This window comes from Ranitomeya variabilis, chromosome 2, assembly GCF_051348905.1.
Source record: "Ranitomeya variabilis isolate aRanVar5 chromosome 2, aRanVar5.hap1, whole genome shotgun sequence".
NCBI classification, from domain to species: domain Eukaryota; kingdom Metazoa; phylum Chordata; class Amphibia; order Anura; family Dendrobatidae; genus Ranitomeya; species Ranitomeya variabilis.
Window position 1 is genome coordinate 90240038 of NC_135233.1, and position 20734 is coordinate 90260771.

General features: G+C 42.4%; 1 protein-coding gene across 8 annotated transcripts in view; it reads left to right on the forward strand.

The window, feature by feature from the left end:
* Positions 1-20734, forward strand: part of CCDC88A (coiled-coil and HOOK domain protein 88A) — a 260282-nt gene that overhangs the window by 143058 nt on the left and 96490 nt on the right. For all 8 annotated transcript variants that reach the window (XM_077282662.1, XM_077282666.1, XM_077282667.1 and 5 more), the window contains 2 exons: positions 14676-14734; positions 18653-18736. In XM_077282662.1, coding sequence (XP_077138777.1) covers positions 14676-14734; positions 18653-18736 — 143 coding nt within the window. The remainder of the gene's footprint in view (positions 1-14675; positions 14735-18652; positions 18737-20734) is intronic.

Below are 20734 nucleotides of genomic sequence, written 5' to 3' on the forward strand. Positions count from 1 at the left end.
ATTTTTATTTTGCACTAAACCAGTACCCTAACCACAACCAGTTCTTTATATGCACCAACACAGAAATATTCTCCTAGTGAGGCCACACTGTATGGATGATACCTTTTCAATGCCCCCACAATACATTCCCCCACATAGCTCTGCATACACAACTCTCCTGAGGTGGGGACAACCCCCAAACCTGCAAAGTAGCATTGCTAGCCACTGAGCCATCATGCTGCCGCACAAAATTGAGGAAGGTATTCAAAGAAAAACGGTCTTATTTTGCCCATAGTTACCAATCGCAGGGCAGCATTTTTTTCACATGAGCTATTCACAAATTTAACGTTGAGTTGTGATTTTTGCTTTGGGCAACAAAGACCAGTTTTTTCTTTTTCCCAGTTTTGGCAAATGAGGCCCATTGTCCCTCTGCTCCAGAGAACTGTGGGGAAGTACAGTCTGAGGATAGTGGCATGTGCTTTATGTACAGACATCCATTTTCTTGGAAGCCTTCTGGAAATTCTTCTGCATTTGTAGCAGGAGACCAGCTACCACCAACTCACAATGGGTGATTTCAACATCCCCATTGCTTCTCCCCTCTCCCCATCTGCTTCTCACCTTTTATCTCTAACCTCCTCTTTCGGCCTCTCGCAGCATACTAACTCTCCAACGCATGAAGATGGAAACTCCCTTGACTTGGTCTTCTCCCGGCTTTGCTCAGTGGATGATTACACAAACTCCCCTCTCCCGCTCTCTGACCACAACCTTCTTTCATTCTCTATCAAGAACTGCCATCCAGCTCAGGTCACCGCCACTCTCCACACTTATAGAAACATACAGGCCATTAACACCCAGAAACTTATGAAGAACTTGCAGTCCTCATTGGCCCCAATCTCCTCCATCTCATGTCCTGATTCTGCTCTGAAGCATTACAATGAAACCCTGCAAAGTGCCCTGGATGTAGCTGCACCTCCTATACATAGAACAACTCAGCACAGACGGCGACATCCGTGGCACACGCTGCAAACACGTTTCCTGCAGCGGTGCTCCAGGCGCGCCGAACGTCTGTGGAGAAAATCTAATCTACCCAAAGATTTCATCCATTATAAGTTCATGCTAAAAACATACAACTCTCCCCTTCACCTCTCCAAACAAATCTATTTCAACACCCTCATCACCTCACTGTCCAATAACCCTAAACGTCTCTTTGACACTTTCCAGTCCCTACTCAACCCAAGAGAGCAGGCCCCAACCACGGATCTCCGTGCTGACGATCTGGCCAATTACTTCAAAGAAAAAATTGACCACATTCGACAGGAAATCATCTCCCAATCTCTTCATACCATGCACTGTCCTCCCTCCCCCACTGCATCTAGTTCACTCTCTGACTTTGAATCAGTTACAGAAGAAGAAGTAAGCAGGCTCCTTGCATCTTCTCGCCCGACCACTTGCACCAGTGACCCCATTCCGTCACATCTCCTCCAGTCCCTTTCCCCAGCTGTCACCTCTCACCTAACAAAAATATTCAACCTTTCCCTCACTTCCGGTATTTTTCCCTCATTTAAGCATGCCATCATACATCCATTACTTAAAAAACCCTCCCTCGACCAAAGCTGTGCCGCTAATTATAGACCTGTCTCTAATCTTCCCTTCATCTCTAAACTCCTGGAACGCCTGGTCCACTCCCGTCTTACCCGCTATCTCTCAGATAACTCTCTTCTCGACCCTCTTCAATCTGGCTTCCACTCTTTACACTCTACTGAAACTGCCCTCACTAAAGTCTCTAATGACCTACTAACAGCTAAATCTAATGGTCACTACTCCATGCTAATTCTCTTGGATCTCTCTGCAGCATTTGATACTGTGGATCATCAGCTCCTCCTCACTATGCTCCGCTCCATCGGCCTCAAGGACACCGTTCTCTCCTGGTTCTCCTCCTATCTCTCTGACCAATCCTTCACTGTATGTTTTGCTGGTTCCTCCTCCTCTCACCTTCCCCTTACTGTTGGGGTTCCTCTAGGATCAGTCCTAGGCCCCCTCCTCTTCTCTTTGTATACTGCCCCTATTGGACAAACAATCAGTAGATTTGGTTTCCAGTACCATCTCTATGCTGACGACACCCAATTATATACCTCTTCTCCTGTTATCACGCCGACCTTTTTAGAAAACACCAGTGATTGTCTTACAGTTGTCTCTAACATCATGTCCTCCCTCTATCTGAAACTGCTCACGCGCTAGGAGCGCCGACCACAGAGCAGCGCTCATAGCAATCTGGCAGTGACAACCATAAAGGTCTTCAGACTTCTGGTTGTCATGCCGACCCATCGGTGACCTGTTATCATGCGACACGCTTCCAGTATGCACGAGTTATTCTACTTTCACACTAGCGTCGTACGACGCACAACGAATTGCATCGTTGCGACGTACCGACGCAAGCAGTGAAAGCGCCGCACATCGGGGGCAGCGGATGCTGTTTTTCAACGCATCCGCTGCCCCATTGTGAGGTGCGGGGAGGAGGGGGCGGAGTTCCGGCCGCGCATGCGCGGTTGGAAATGCTGCACACAACGCACCAAAAAACGTTACATGCAACGTTTTTTGGTGCAGACGGTCCGACGCAACCGTCGCACGACGGTTGTGACGTGTGGCAATGCGTCGCAATGCGTCGCTAATGCTAGTCTATGGAGAAAAAACGCATCCTGCAAACGTTTTTTATCCACAGCGACGCATTGCGACGTGCAGTGCACGATGCTAGTGTGAAAGTAGCCTTAAATGGCTCTTTCAGAGATTGACAGCGGCATTTAACTAGTTAACAGCCGTGGGCGGAACACAATTCCACCCGCGGCTGTTGCGGGCACATGTCAGTTGTATAGATTAGCTGTCATGTGTCCGTAAACAAACAGGGGGTGTCCGATTTGGGCGTACTATTAGGCCATGTGCACACGCTGCGGATTCCATTGCGGAATTTTCCGCAGCGGATTTGATAAATCTGCAGTGAAAAACCACTGTGGTTTTTATTGCGGATTTATCGCGGTTTCTTTTGCGGTTTCCTCTGCGGGTTTTCACCTGCAGATTTCTATTGGAGCAGGTGTAAACCCGCAGCGGAATCCGCACAAAGAATTGACATGCTGCGGAATATAAACCGCTGCGTTTCCGTGCGTTTTTTTCCGCAGCATGTGCACTGCGGATTTCGTTTCCCATAGATTTACATTGTACTGTAAACTCATGGGAAACCGCTATGGACCCGCAGCTGCGGAAATGCTGCGCAGCAAAGTCCACAGCGTGTGCACATACCCTTACGCCCAAAGTCGGAAAGGGGTTAAAGGGAATCTTTCAGTAGGATCAACCCTCCTAACCCGTCTATATGGGCATGTAGGACATAGGAAGCTGCATAATGATACCTTGATATCTATGATCTGATGTCTTCTTCCCGGGAAATCCATGTTTTTCTTATATGTAAATGAGCTGTTCCAGGCTATGGGACGGACACTGATCTGCATGAGAATCTACCTCTTTTTAACAAAAGGGGGCATTACCAGTGTGAGACGCGTACCTAACATAGAACAGTAAAATTTAACTTTTTGTCATATTGAAAACACATTTTTTGCAGCTCTTGAGCTCTGCTGTATTGTAACAATATTGCAACCCTGTCTGCCTGTGAGCTGGAAGCTGAAGCTGAGAGGATCCTGCAGATGTGTCAGGTATAATCACACACAGCTCTGCTGTGAGATCAGGAGCAGAGAGCGGCCATTACACATCACACTGGTAACTATCACACTGAAAACTCCCCTTTAATATATAATAATCTCTGGAGGCAGATTCTCAGGGAGATCTATGTCCGGCCCATAGATCTTAACAGCTCATTTACATATAAGAAAAACATTGATTTCTCTGAAATAAATCATCAGATAACAGATGCTCAGATTCTATTCAGCCTCCTATGCCCTACATGCCCATATTTATGGCTTAGGAGGGTTGATCCTATTGACAGATTACCATTAACGAGTGCACATACTTTTGGTGAGGTCCTGCCTCTCACTTGCCTGGCAAACAAAAATGTAAGGCATAAGGATGAAGTTATCATCTGTGTTTCCTGCACTGTTTTTTAGTATCATGTAATAAACCCTGCAGTCTCACGAAGCCGGTTTCTCAGGGGTATACCCTGTAAGCAAAGCTAGAAAAAGTCATATATACTTTAGCAAATCTTAAAAGAAAAAAAAAAAAAGTAATGTAAACTAGTCCCAGGAAATTATCACCAGTAATGTAAGATTAGCTATTTTTCCTTCTATTTTTCTGGGTAACTCGCCCAAGGCTAGTGGTGCACGGCGTCATGTGTCACGCCACACTATAATCTCAGTGTTACATTGCATCTAATGATTTCCTATGGTGACTGTCACATTGTGATCTGTGAAAGTCGCAAATGTTCCAAATGTGTTGGATTTTCTGTTGCAAGTCGCATATGACTCATTGTCCTACTTGTTCTATTACTTATATTTTAGAGCTGTAATTTTGCTGTTAGACTTTTTTTTTTATCTCAAATAAGTTGCAAAGATGTTTTTGGTTGACCAACTTGTCTGAGAATTGCGGTCACCAGACACATATCACAGTTTAACCTTAAGGTACCTTCACACTAAGCGACTTTACAACGATAACGATAGCGATCCGTGACGTTGCAGCGTCCTGGATAGCGATCTCGTTGTGTTTGACACGCAGCAGCGATCTGGATCCCGCTCTGAGATCGCTGGTCGTTGCTGAAAGTCCAGAACTTTATTTCGTCGCTGGATCTCCCGCTGACATCGCTGAAGTGCCGGCCGTAAAGCAGAGCGGTGACGTCACCGCTCTGCTCTGTGGGAGATGCCGGAGATGTTCGGCACTGACACAGAATGCAGGAGGAGTGCAGGGAAGCGGACGCCGGGCACCGGAATGTGAGTATGTGTTTTTTGTTTTTTTTTTACTTTTACAATGGTAACCAGGGTAAACATCGGATTACTAAGCGCGGCCCTGCGCTTAGTAAGCCGATGTTTACCCTGGTTACCCGGGGACTTCGGCATCGTTGGTTGCTGGAGACCCGTCTGTGTGACAGCTCTCCAGTGACCACACAACGACTAAACAGCGACGCTGCAGCGATCGGCATCGTTGTCTGTATCGCTGCAGCGTCGCTTAGTGTGAAGGTACCTTTAGCCTAAAGCTAGCTGATTTGTTGCTTTATATCATATCCACTGTATAATAGGCGTTTTACAGGCTGTGAACATCCAGGAAATTATTATTTTTTTCACACATTACACCTTTTAGTTAATAAAATTGCAGTTCCAGGCTCCCTGATCTGCAGTTTGCAGCCTGATCCAAATGTCAGATTTTTATCTTGTCAGAGTGTCTCTCCCTGTAATACATGCTGGTTCTGAGGTCTGTGTGCATGCAGTGTACTACTGTGCTCAGTCTGAAGAAAAAAATAATCCTTGACAAATGCCGTTTTAAAGTAGAGTCCAGATATTTTTGTCCAGTGGATGGTCCTTAATTGTCTACAGTAAAAGATAATCCAAAAACAGATAGTCCAGCGCTTGAGGATTAAAACTTTCTTAAAATTTCCGTAAAAATAAGATGCCATACTGATGGTCCGTATGACATGCAATTTTTTTTTTTACTGATTTCGGTGTGAAATACCAGTGTGCTGTGATTTTTTTTTTTTCTCATGCCGAATACAGCTGAGAAAGAAAAAATATGCAGGTCTGCACAGCCTCATTGAATAACATTGGTCCGAGTTCAATCCCATTTATTTTTCCCACATTTCACTTGTCCAATTTATACGCTAATGTGAGCGAGCCCTTATACAGATTTCCAATCTGCTGTCTTCACTTGTTTTCTTGTATCACAACACCTCCAATACTGCACTTTTCTGAGTTCTCTTCAAAAGCCCTGTGAAATTAATGGCGCTATATAGTGAGTAAAATAAATAAATAAAAGTTTTCCTTCTTGTCTATAGGCTGTTTTTTGCACCTCCAAGATACTCTATCCCCTCTCCATTGCAGATTTGTGTACATGCCCCTCCATGCTGCTAACACTAAGGCCGGTTTCACACGTCAGTGGCTCCGGTACGTGAGGTGACAGTTTCCTCACGTACCGGAGCCACTGACACACGTAGACCCATTAAAATCAATGCATCTGTGCAGATGTCATTGATTTTTTGCGGACCGTGTCTCCGTGTGCCAAACACGGAAACATGTCAGTGTTCGTAGGAGCGCACATATTACACGGACTCATTAAAGTCAATGGGTCCGTGTAAAACACGGACCACACACGGACCTTCTCCGTGTGCAGTCCGTGTGGCGTGCAGGAGACAGCGCTACAGTAAGCAAAGCACTGTCTCCCCCACATGGTGCTGAAGCCGCGATTCATATCTTCTCTGCAGCAGCGTTTGCTGCATAGAAGATATGAATAATAGTGTTTAAAAGAAAGATCTATCTGTCCGCCGCCCTCCCACCCCCTGTGCGCCCCCCCGCTGTTCTGAAAATACTCACCCGCTTCCCTCGTTGGCTGTCGCTGCTTCCTGGTCTGGCCGGCCCTTCTACTGTATGCGGTCACGTCGGGCCGCCGATTAGAGTCATGAATATGTGGCTCCACCTCCCATAGGGGTGGAGCCACCTATTCATGACTGTAAATGAGCGGCCCCACGTGAACGCATACAGTAGAAGGGGCGGCCAGCACAGAACACTGCGAGGGAGGCGGGTGAGTATTTTCTGAACAGCGGGGGGGCGCACAGGGGGTGGGGGGGCGGCGGACACATAGATCTTTCTTTTAAACACTATTATTCATATCTTCTATGCAGCAAACGCTGCTGCACAGAAGATATGAATCGCGGCTTCAGCACGATGCAGAGTACCACACGCGTGGGTACCACACGCTCCGTGTGGTACCCACTCGGCACACGTGTGCCGCACGTATGGCCTACGTGAGCTCACGGGCACACGGACATGGATAACTCCGGTACAGATTTTTTTCCAGTACCGGAATTATCTGGACGTGTGGGACAGCCCTAAGGCAGTATTTTCCGTCCATATTTGAAGGTCAAAATCAGGAGTAGAACAATCAGAGAAAAAGTATTGGACCATGTTCACACATTCAGTATATGGTCAGTATTTTACCTCTGCATTTGGGGGGGGGGTAGTTTCCAAAATGGGGTCACTTGAGGAAGGATTTTGCTTTCTTTCACTTTGGCACTTAGGGGCTCTGTATATGGAGTCCACAAGCTATTCTACCATAATATGTTCTCCAATAGTCAAATACCTCTCCTTCCCTCCAGAGCCTTGTCGTGTAGGGCTAATCGGTACTGTACAGCCACATATGGAGCATTGCCTGCCATGTTCAGCAGAAATTGTGGGGCAAATTTTGGTGCTATTTTTACCCATTTTCCCATGTGAAAATTGTAAAATCTGGGGTTAAAAAGTTATTTGTGGTAAAAATGTAATCATTTGTTTTCTTCACTGCCCAATGGTATAAAATTGTACTAAACCTGTAGTGTCAATACAATCATTGCACCCTCAGATTAATTAATTGAGAGGTGTAGTTTGTAAAATGGGGTCACCTATGGGTGGGTTGTGCTGTTCTGTAACCTCAGGGCTTTTCAAATGTGACAAGGCACCCGCAATCTATTGCTCCAGAATTCAATTGATGCTGCTTGCCTTCTGAGCCTTGCCATGCACCCAAACAGTAGTTTTTCACCACATATGGGCATACTGGGGAAAAACTGCACAACAAATTTCCTTCATTTTCTCCTGTTACCCTTTTGAGAATGCAACATTTTTGTGGAGAAAATAAAATTTTATTTTTTTCCATCCACATTGCTTTAATTCTGGTAAAGCCCCTGAAGGGTGAATGTGGTATTGAGCACTTTGAGGGGTGCAGTTTTTAACTCCTTTCCGACAAAAGGTGTAATAATATGCTTATGTCGGACACCCTCCCTTTGATGTGGACTCCGGCGCTGAGCCCACATCTTTTCCGGCACATGTCAGCTGTTTTGAACATGTGCCTCTAACAATCGCGGGTGGAATCGCGATCCACACACGGCTGTTATCTAGTTAAATGCTGGTGCCAAACTCTGACAGCGTCATTTCACGTGCTTCCGGCAAATGCGCTGGAAATCTCGCCCATCGGTGTCCATCGTGGGTCACCGATGGGTTGGCATGACAACCAAAGGTCTCTAGCAGACCTCTATGGTTGTCACTGGTGGTCGGCACTCATAGCAAGTGAGCAATTCTGCTACATACAGGCAATATGATCATCGCCTGTATGTAGCAGAGGCGATCGGGTTATGGCAGCTTCTAGTTTCCCATGGAGACTATTAAAGCATGCCAAAAGTAAAAAAAAAACAAAAAACATATATATAAATAGAAAGGTTCAAATCACCCCCCCTTTTGCCCCATTCAAAATAAAACAATAAAAAAACAAAACAAATATACACATATTTGGTATCACAGCCAGTGGTATCCCCAAGTTCAGAATGACCCGATCTATCAATATAAAAAAGAACTAACGCCATAGCTAAACAGCGTAATGAGAAGAAAGTAAAAACAAAACGCCAGAATTACGTTTTTATGGTCACCGCAACATTGTATAAAAATGCAGGGGGATAAAAAGATTGTATCTGCACCAAAATGGTATCAATAGAAACGTCAGCTCGGCAAGCAAAACATAAGCCCTCACCCAACTCGAGATGCTAAAATTGAGACGCTGTGGGTATCGGAAATGGCACAATTTTTTTTAACACTCTGGAATTTTTTTTTTCACTTTTCACCACTTAGATAAAAAAGAACCTAAACATGTTTGGTGTCTATGAACTCGTAATGACCCGGGTAATCATAATAGCAGGTCAGTTTTAGCATTTAGTGAACATAGTAAAAAAGCAAAAGAAAAAACCATTGTGGAATAGCACACTTTTTTTGCAATTTCACAGCACTTGGATTTATTCCCCGTTTTCCAAAGTCGTTCAAAAGTACAACTTGTTCCACAAAAAACAAGCCCTCACATGGCCATATTGAAAATAAAGAGTTATGGCTCTGGGAAGGAGGGGAGCGTTAACCAAAAACACAAAAACGAAAATACTTCTGGTCATGAAGGGGTTAAAATAGTGTCACTTTGGGGTATTTTCAGTCACATAGACCCCTCAAAGTCACTTCAAATGTGATGTGGTCCCTAAAAAATAAGGTTTGTAAATTTTGTTGGAAAAATGAGAAATTGCTGACTTTTAATCCTTTTAACTTCCTAACAAAAAAAAAACAAAAAAGAAATGATGCTTCAAAAATGATGCTGATGTGCTGATGTGAAGGGGCATGAGGTGAATTGTTATTATTATGTGATATAACTATTTGGTTTAAAGGCATAAAAATTCAAAGTTTAAAAATTGCTAAATTTTCATATTTTTTGTCTAATTTTCGATATTTTCATAAAGAAACGCAAAAAATATTGCCCAAAATTTACCACTTAAATGAAGTACAATGTGTCATGAAAAACAGTCTCTGAATCACTGGGATCTCTTGATGAGATCCAGAGTCATTACCTCATAAAGTGACATTGGTCAGAATTGTAAAAATTGGGCCTGGTCAGGAAGGTGAAAATAGGTTTGAAGGGGGAGGATCATGGGGTTAATTTTGTCTTTTGAAATTCAAAACAATTTTAAAAAATTCTGTGTGAACATGTACATGGCCTTTTATAATACAAGCCCCCATTTTACCTCAAATCTATAATACCTCATTTATCGAGAAACTAAAAGGAATCTGTGTTTGTTGCCGACTGCAACAAGTTAGAGCTCAGCTTTAATTTCTTAAACATTTCTTAAACCCCTCTGGAAAAATGAAAGCTACACTATGATTGGTTGCTATGGGCAACAAAGATCTTATTTTTTAGGCAGTTTTGATAAAACTGCCTCATATATGCAGTGTGTACAGTCATAATAGGACTTGTTAAGTATCTGAATTTTGCTGAATGAATCCAGAGCTGGATAAAACCTACAATAACACATGGCCAAATTGGCAGCATTAATAGAGCGATGTTTTAATGAGGAAGCATATTTTATTAAACGAGAAAATGTCTGCCAGATTGAGGTCATGAGTCTGAAAGCTAATGATGGCGTATCTGCCAAGATTATTTAGTAGCTGAATCCAACCGATGTAATTACGCAAATGGTCTACAAAAAATTATTGCTTCTATATTCTATATCTAACTTTGAAATTGCACTCCCTGTTAAGTCACATCCCTAAAGTATAACAATTTTCTTTTTTGCTTTTGATAACTTTTTTTTTTTGTGAAAAAGGTAACAATTCTAGTGGAAGTGGTCATCAGAGTTTGCTGCCTAACCCATTGGATGGGAAGGAGGAATGTACATTAGGTGTTCAGTTACCTCAGTCTCTTAGCCGCCTATTGGCTACAAGGATCATGAGGAGTAAATATTGGTATCAACACCGCTGGAATGACACAGGAACGGGGGTTGTATTATTTTTCAAGGGGAAAACATTCGGATTGAGAAGAGGTTGGCCAAGTAGTGGACAACCCCTTTAAAGTGGTTATCCAACACGTTTAAGTAAGTGATGTAACAAGTAAAGCAAAATTCGACAGGCCCTGATAGTGTTCTATGATTTGGGTTGAGGAAACTTACTGTATATGGAGTGGTGAATTTTGTGCAACAGGGCTGCTTTTTAGTCCCAGTCTGGCCCTGGGCCATAGGCTCCTGTAGGCTTGCAAAGCACCAGCTTCCCAGGACAATGATGTTACTGCAGTGCACTGCCAAATGATTGTGTGCAGGGTAGAAGAGGATTCAGTTGCTCAGATTAGGTATCAACTTTATTTTTTTTTTTCAGAAGCGGGCACAAAAGTGGCATTATTACATTTAAAGGGGGCACTCTCAAAACAATTACTTTTTAAGGTGGCACTAAAGGACAATAATACTTTCTAAAGGGGGCAGTCATGGAGCATTTATTGCTTTAAGCCTGTCACTCACAAGGTTTTAATATTAGGTTAGGGGGCACAATACTTGCACAGCCAGAACACCTGAAAACCATACTATGCCATTGCTATAGAAAGGCCCAAAACTAGGTAGGAATGCCCACTGATGGGTAGGGTATTACATAAATTCAACCCTTTTCTGCAGTCACAGTGCAACACAGACTGTCCAGGAGTTGGCGGATGCTTTAGTCCAGGTCTGGGAGGAGATCCCTCAGGAGACCATCTGCCACTTCTTCAGGAGAATGCCCAGACGTTGTAGGGAGGTCATACAGGCACATGGAGGCCACACACGCTACTGAGCATCATTTCCTTGTCTTGAGGCATTTCCACTGAAGTTGGATCAACCTGTAACTTCACTTGCCACTTTGATTTCGAGCATCATTCCAATTCCAGACCTCCATGGGATATTAGTTGTGATTTACGTTGATCATTTTTAGGTTTTATTGTTCTCAACACATTCCACTATTTAATGAATAAATATTTACAACTGGAATATTTCATTCAGTGATATCTAGGATGTGGGATTTTAGTGTTCCCTTTATTTTTTGAGCAGTGTGTGTGTATATTTTTCTATCTATCTATCTATCTATTATAAATTCTGTGCTGCTAAGAATTTTGCGCTCATGTTAACCGCCGATGTGGCTCTCACCATGCTATGACACAGTCCTGGAGTAGGCATGTCTCTGGAGATTAAACATCCATTCTTTTACAGAAGTAATGTTGGTACTATGAGCTCGAGGACAGAGTTTGCAGAGAATGATATTAACGAAGTAATCCAATTGACCCTGTGATATTGTCAAAGAGACATTTGACACAATCTCATTTTGAGTCTCAGGCAGTCGCTGATTTGCAGAATGAACTAAAAAAAAGTGAGAGAGAGAATGGCTTTTACATGTGCCAGAACATTGGCCCGTGTACACATGGTATCAAAATGCTTGTTTGCCAGCTGTTTGTATGTTTTCTGCAGGCTAAGAAATAATTATTTTGGGCAGCACATCTCCGTGTGTGCAGACTGCATGCAGACTGTATGGGGACGGGATAATTATATGAGCGAAATGTAGTTCCTACATAGCTTGCAGTGGCCGTCATAAAATGACCTCTAAATGAGTGGCAGTGGACTTGTCCACAGTAAAGACCCTCTTCTGGTCCTTATTAAGACTGCCAAATCCTTAAGCTGCTGGGAAAGGAGATTTCACTGCTGATTTCTTTCCATCCAAGAGTCATTGCACGGTTCTCAACATCTTTTTAAAGCCTCGTTCAGACATCAGAGTTGCGTTACGTGTTGTCCATTTTTTTCACAAATAGAACAGATACCCATTATAATCTATGGTGCTATTCACAAAGTCCGTGTTTATTTTATGGACGGCGTGTCCTTGCAAAACTGGCGCATTTATTTATTCCCGACTGAATAAAGCCAATATAAGCATGTGGGTCCGTGGAAAACATGTACAGCACACTGATGGCATTAGTGTGGATTTAACATGGCAAGACGTAGGAGAAGCTTTGCGGTTTATTTCTTTATATATCTTTGAGAAACACTGATGATAAAAACCAACACATGGACCGTACACTGAAGACACTCTGTTCCAAAACACTGATAAGACACCGGTACAATTTTTCAAATATGTATCAATAAGGCCTAAAATAGAGAATGTACTCCATTTAATTTAGCTCTTAGGTGCATGCTTTCCTTTTTGGTCCTGTTGAAGAGCACTCTTATGGACCCCAAACACATTAGATAGTTGCAGGACGAATGACTGTTTGACAACAGTATCTCCCTGACACCCCATAAAGCCAAGCTGAGAGTTCCTGTGTGCACTGAGAGAGCCACTGCCAGGCTCCTATGGGAGCGACTCCTAGCCTGGAGAACAAATGGATCAGCTGTTGTAATGCGGGGGATAGTCCAGAGACCCCTCTGAACATTAAACTGTTGGACGATAATTGATGGGCTTGGCCTTAGTCTAATGTGTAGGGGGCCTTAAGCACACTAGCGTTGGTCTGATTGACACTTTGATTAAAAAGTGTAATATTGGCTTAAAGGAATTGACATATTCGACAGAGCTCATCATTCTGGATATCAGTGATCAGTGGTGGTCCAAGATTACAAACTTCACCAAATGTCCGATGATATAGTAACATGTCCATTCGGTATTCTGTACTAGCATCCTCAAGTTTTGGCCAATGCCACCTTACAGAGGTATTTCGACTACAAAGATTTCTGGCGTATCTGTTGGGAGATTAACCCCTTTCTGACCTCAGACGGGATAGTACGTCCGAGGTCAGAACCCCGCTTTGATGCAGGGCTCCGGCAATGAACCCGCATCAAAGCCAGGAATTGTCAGCTGTTTTGAACAGCTGACATGTGCCCGCAATAGCGGCGGGTGAAATCGCGATTCACCCGCCACTATTAACTAGTTAAATGCCGCTGTCAAACGCAGACAGCGGCATTTAACCGGCGCTTCCGGCCATCGGGCCAGAAATGAGCGCATCGCCGACCCCCGTCACATGATCTGTGGTCAGCGATGCTTCTGCATAGTAACCATAGAGGTCCTTGAGACCTCTATGGTTACTGATCCCGGCTAGCTGTGAGCGCCACCCTGTGGTCGGCGCTCATAGCAAGCCTCCAATTGAGCTACATAGCAGAGATCTGATGATTGCTGCTATGTAGCAGAGCCGATCGAGTTGTGCCAGCTTCTAGCCTCCCATGGAGGCTATTGAAACATGGCAAAAGTTAAAAAAAAAAAAAAAAAAAAGTTAAAATAGATGTAAAAAAATATAAAAGTTTAATCACCCCCTTACGGCCCCATTCAAAATAAAACAATAAAAAAAAATCAAACCTACACGTATTTAGTATCGTCGCGTTCAGAATCGCCCGATCTATCAATAAAAAAAGCATTAACCTGATCGCTGAACAGCGTAGCGAGAAAAAAATTCAAAAAGGCAGAATTAAGTTTTTTTGGTTGCCGCGACATTGCATTAAAATACAATAACGGGCGATCAAAAGAAAGTATCTGCACAAAAGTGGTATCAATAAAAACATCAGCTCAGCACGCAAAAAATAAGCCATTAACCGACCCCAGATCACGAAAAATGGAGATGTTACAGGTATCGGAAAATGGCGCAATTTTTTTTTTTTTTTTTTTAGCAAAGTTGGATTTTTTTTTCACCACTTAGATAAAAGAGAACCTACACATTTTTGGTGTCTATGAACTCATAATGACCTGGAGAATCATAATATCAGGTCAGTTTTAGCATTTAGTGAACCTAGCAAAAAAGCCAAACAAACAACAAGTGTGGGATTGCACTTTTTTTGCAATTTCACCGCAGTTGGAATTTTTTTCCTGTTTTCTAGTACACGACATGGTAAAACCAATTATGTTGTTCAAAAGTACAACTTGTTTTGCAAAAAATAAGCCCTCACATGGCCATATTGACAGAAAAATAAAAAAGTTATGGCTCTGGGAAGGAGGGGAGGGAAAAACGAACACGGAAAAACGGAAAATCCCAAGGTCATGAAGGGGTTAAAGGTCCCAATCCTTGTCTGGCAATCCAAAGCAGCCAGCATCAGCTGTATATAGGAGAAGGTCAGGTTCTTTGAGGTGTAACCCCTACCTGAGACATTCATGGTATACCTATATCAGACGTAAATGTCATCATTTGAAATACCCCCTAGTAAAATGTTTACACTACTCATTTTTTTTTGGCAGAGAAAGGTACCGAAGAAATGAAAAAGATGCTTCTTCTATTGCTCGGATGTGCTGTTCAGGTAAAACTTCTCTATTCATCATATTGTGAAGCGCTGCATACAAAATTACAATAAAAGTTGTGGTTAATCTAAAGAACATACAGTACATAAATCCTTCATTCTACGCCAACTGCAACTTGGCATCAATAATTCCAAGATTTGGGTCAAGGCACATTTGAAGACTTTTTGCTCTTTGGTGTTGGCCCTAACACTTTTGTTAAAAGTTGACATGGTTTACCAAGAGGGTTTAAGCAACTGCCACATGACAAATTCATTGTTATTTACTCCAGAAATTTGTCATGTCATATTTGGTAAAGTCAACATAAACAGAGTACAGCAATACCTATATATCATAAAGTAAAATAATAGATCAGTCAATAAATATTTTTATATATTTATATAGTGAATGACGTATAGGTGCTCTGTGCATGAATGGTAGACTCTGAACCAGAAAACCCTGAACTTATGGTCTAAAAGCAAATACCAGGACTGACAAATATTTGAATAAAATTACATAAACAAGAGAGCAATAGTAAATACATGGTGCTAATATGACAAATGAATGAAAGGGGGCGTATACCTTTAAGGTCTGCCGGTCCAAGTACAGCGCACACCCCAACATGCATTTTGGAATTAATTCCTTCGTCGGGAAGGAATTCCCCCAACGTAGGAATTCATTCCGAAATGCGCGTCGGGGTGTATGCGCTGTGCTTGGACCGGCGGAACTTAAAGGTATACACCCCCTTTCATTGCTCTTGCACCATTGCTTTTGCGCATAAGCTCCTTATCCACAACTGAACCTTTGTCGTGTTAACACCATTTTCTTGTATTTACTATTGCTCTCTTGTTTATGCACCACTGCAGAGCCAATAGTTTTTTGGGCACATGCCCCCCTTTTGGACTTACTTTTAGTGCATCTACCTGAGTATTCCACTCTTTCTTAGGGATTTGACACTTTTTTTTAATGATATACACAATCCTTTTCCCCTCCCCCCCACACTTTTAACCCCTTTGGGGCCTTATTCATGTGGCAATAACTGATATGTGATCATTTATCTTTTTATTCTTTTTGGTCCCCCATCCTTCCCTTTTTGTGTCCTTTTGATATGTTTTTAATGATATATATATTTATATATATATTTCTTTATTTTGTATTATTGATTTTATATTTTTAGTATGGGTATATTTTTTTGATGTTGTACTATTGTTTACCATTCTTGTTTAATAAAGGTAATTTTATTCAAATATTTGTCAGTCCTGGTATGTCATTTTAGACCATAAGTTCGGGGTTTTCTGGTTTGGTGTTCATGTCATATTTGGTGTAATCTTCTGTGCACAGAAAGCATAGAAGGGAAAACGACACTAAATCAGCTCTTCAGCCTCAGGATTGATGATGGCCCAAGAAGTTCAGCATACCATTTTATATAAATCAACTGCTCCAAAAATTAAGGGAACACTACACATCACAATAGAACGCCGAATCGATTCCACTTCAGGGTTATCAGTCTGCCAGTTAGGAAGAATAAGCAATTGTGAATCAATTTCTCCTGCTTTGGTGCAAATGAAAATGATAACAGGAGTGGTGCAAGGGGTAAGCAAGAGAACCACCCAAAGTAAAATGGCTGCAGGTGGTGGCCAAGGGATGCTAACTCTCTCGTTATTCTTCCTGACTTATTTTTCTCAGGTTTTGCATTCGCTAGTACCCGGGAGCATGAGGGGGTACCTGCAGGCCCATTCAGGATGCACATTTAGTCCAGCTCCTCTAGGATAGCAGATCTGTACATGGTGCTGCAAGGTTTGCAAGTGTTATCCAGCGCAGTCATAAGGGCATCGAACAGATCACAAGACTTGGGTCATTACATGAAAAGAGACAGATATGGTTGTAATGGGGTTAACTCAACAGATTTAACCAGAGTGGCATGAGGCCCAAATATTTAGTGTGATCTGTGATTCCAATGCAGCACCAGTCAGCGTGATTGCCATTCACTAGAGAACACCAGAAATGGTAGGTTCATCTTAGGTCCCCGTTCATTTGAAAGATTAAAACAGCTTCACATTGAACACATGGGACAGACATAAAATATTTTAGGGGTGCCAGGTCAATGTTATGCTGCCTGAAACGTCATCTAGCATGACCGGTTTGATGGACAATCACTTTTTTGAGAGCCTCATCCTTTAAAGATTGCACAAATCTCCAATCTCCAAAGGCATCCTGACTGAATGGCTGATAGATACTGGAATGAAATCCTGAGACCTTATTCTGGTGCATTGGGCCCTGAGTTCCTCCCAATGCAGGACAATGCCTGGTCTTAAGTGACCAGAGCATGCCGGCAGTTCCCGGATGACGAAGGCGTTAATGCCGTTGACTGGTCCTCTCATTCCCCATATCGGAATTCAATTGAGAACCTTTGGGGCATTATGCATCAGAGAACACCAAGTAACCCAACCAACAGTAGAGGAGGTCACTGATGCTCAGAGCCAGGCTTGAGAGGAGATCACTCGGTATACCATCTGCCACCTCATCAGGAGCATATCCAGACAGTGTTAGGAGTGTATACAGGCATATGGGGGGGCTATACACACTTTAAAGTCATATTATGAGTTGCAGTTGCCATGATGAAACTCTCATACAAGTTGGAGATGCTTTTGATTTATATTTTTTATTTAGATTTTTGGGGTGATCTGGAATCCAGACCTCAGTTGGTTGATGATTTTGGTCTTCATTGACTGCTAATACATCATTTTGTTCTTAACCAGTGATATCATTTATTAGTAGATCAATGAAGATTTTCATCTTGAATCTTTCACTCATCGATATCCATTGTTTTATGATTAAAAGTAATAATGTGCCTAAGATACCTGTGGTGGTACAGGATGGAAGGGGGAAACAAATTTCCACCAATTTTGTCAATATCCAGTGCGCCATTGGGCCGAAATTCATATTTTATTGATATGCAAATTAGGCTCCCTAATGTACTTGTGTTCACATTAGTGCACTGGCAGTTCTTGGCTTCTCTTCGCTTTCCTTCATTGATAGTGAAGACAGAGGCTTTGTTGCACGGCGTCGCCTCTGCTCTCCACTGTAAATCAAGAATCCGGGGTAGCGTTGGCGGAGAAGAGGAAAAAGGAGCCGAGGATTGCCAGTGCACTTGTGAGCCTAATATGCATATGAATAAAATATACATTTTGTTACAATAGAACCCCAGATAATGATAAACTGGGGATAGTTGGAAAAGTGTTTCCCTGCCCTATCCTGCAGTACCTTAAGTTTCATAGACACATTCTTCCTGACAGGTTCGCTTTAAAGGGAATCTGTCTGAAGGTTTTTGAGAGCAGCATAATATAGAGCAAGAGAGCCTGATTCTAGCTTACTAGACTGTGTTGTAGTTTCAATACAATTAGCATTTTATCAGCAGGAAATTATAACCAGAGGACTACTTCTCACATGTGGGCAAGTCAGGCTCATTTGTGTAATCCCACCCCTACCACTCATTAGCAGCTTACTGACAACGTGCACAGGAAGCTGCCAATCAGGGGTGTGGGTGGGAGTATACACAGTCCACAAGTTTTCTCTCTCCTACATCTACAGCAGAAAAAAGCAGGGATTCTATCAAAACCACTCCTAGCAATAAGAGACACCTCTCTGGAATCCGGGTCTCTTGCCCTATATTATACTGCTCTCAGATTACATAGTAAAAACCTGCTGACAGGTCGTTAAGTCTTCCCTTATTTTTTGAGCAGTGTATATAGCAGCATGCATACCCTTTGCTGCTAAGTTGAAGGCCCACTGCCCGCCACCAACCACTTATATTATACCAGTATTAATAATACCTCCCATTTCTTATCCCAGATGAGCCGGAAGTTGAATTGCACACGTTGTAGCTGGAGGAATCGATAACTTTCATTTGTAGATGCTAAACTCAATCTTTTGTGTTGCAGTGCGAAAGAAAAGAGGAATTTATTGATAAAATTCAAGATTTGGATTTTGACACTAAAGCAGCTGTGGCGGCTCATATCCAGGAGGTATCGTCTCGCACTTTCACGCTTCTTATGTTGTTTTTATGTTCTTCTGCCCAGACTTTTATTCTGAAGCGTCTGATAGAAGTTAGGGCGCCGGGCGTCACTATCCATTAGCTGGCGGGGTATGAAGATCACATGAATGATGTATGGAGATAAACAGCTGTATCCTGCAATTCTAACCAGTATGCTTAATACAAATGGTCAGTGTAGCTCAGATCTTCCAGCACGAGGATTTCAGTTAGTTACAGGACAGCTGCTATGAATAATTCCACAACATCCTGAGGTTACGGCTCGGCGCTGGCTTATTATTGCTATTACTTGTGCCAACAGTGTAATCACAATCTGAAAAAAAAAAAGTGGAAATTTACTCTAGAACTAATTGAGAACACTGCGCCATTGTGCCTTTTATAGCATTTATCTTGATTACAGAAAAGGAAAAAGACAAGGCAAGATGTTTGTACTTAGCTCAGTCTGCAATCTGACTCCTTGCAACATATCCGCGTATGACATTGCAAAGTGTGAATACAGCCCTATTGTCAACTGCTTTACCCTCTGACACCTCTGTTTTAGTAAATGCAATGCCAATTCTGTACAAGGTTTCATTAGAACTCCCCGCTGAGAAACCCCGCTTTCCTCAGCATACAGCAAGAATCTAGGAGTAACATAGATTTCTTCAATAACTACAATATGCAATGCACTAAATAATAACTGTATATTGTGCGTGTTTACGTGTATTTGCAGATGTATCCAACTTTCACTTGCCAAATAACGTACCATCTTGATAACTTGTCACAGAAGATTAATTCACTTAAAGGGGTATTCTTAAGTTTGAATGTTATCCCCTATCCAAAGGGGAGCGCCAAAAATCAAGTGTGCTCTGCACTTTGGGTCTCCCATTAAGTATGATTGGAGCGGTAGTGCAAATGATCAACCTCTGCTCCATTCAGCCAGGGCCCTTCATAAACCTGGTTCTTGGAATTGGTAGGGGCCACAAGGTCGGACCCCCAGGGATAGGAAAGTTATACCATATGCCATGGACACGTGATGACTTTTAAACTTGAGAACACCCCTTTTAGAGATTTAAGTTAAACTAACATTAACTGATGTCCTTTAATTTGTCAATTCCATTTTTTTGTGCTGTGATATCTCAGTGTTTTGTTATTTGTGTTAAGGTAAATTAGGCTACATCAATATATGCATTGGGGAAAATTTGATATAGTGACGATTTTTTAAGTTTTTCCCCCCTACAAAGAATGGAGAGGTCTGTAATTTTTATCATAGGTACACTTCAACTGTGAGAGACAGATCCTTAAAAAAAAAAATCCAGAAAATCACACTGTATGATTTTTACATAATTAATTTACATTTAATTGCATGAAATAAGTATTTGATACAATAGAAAAATAGAACTTAATATTAGCAATTACAAAGAGGTCAGACATTTCCTGTAGTTCTTGACCAAGTTTACACACACTGCAGCAGGGATTTTGGCCCAGTCTTCCATACAGATCTTCTCCAGATCTTTTAGGTTTTGGGGCTGTCGCTGGGCAACATTGCATTTCAGCTCTCTATAAAAATTTTCTTTTGGGTTCAGGTCTGGAGACTGGCTAGGCCACTTCAGGACCTTGAAATGCTCCTTACAGAGCCACTCCTTAGTTGCCCTGACTGTGTGTTTCGGGTCATTGCCATGCTGGAAGACTCAGCCACAACCCATCTTCAATGCTCTTACTGAGGGAAGGAGGTCATTGGCCAAAATCTTACGCTACATGACCCCATCCATCCTACCTTCAATACGGTGCAGTCGACCTGTCCCCTTTGCTGCAAAGCACCCCCAAAGTACGATGTTTCCCCCACCATGCTTCACGGTTGGAACAGTGTTCTTGGGGTTTTACTTATCATTCTTCTTCCTTCAAAGATGGCGTGTGGAGTTGATACCAAAAAGTTCTATTTTGGTCTCATCTGTCTTTTATACAGGTAACGAGTTTAAATAGGTACGAGATT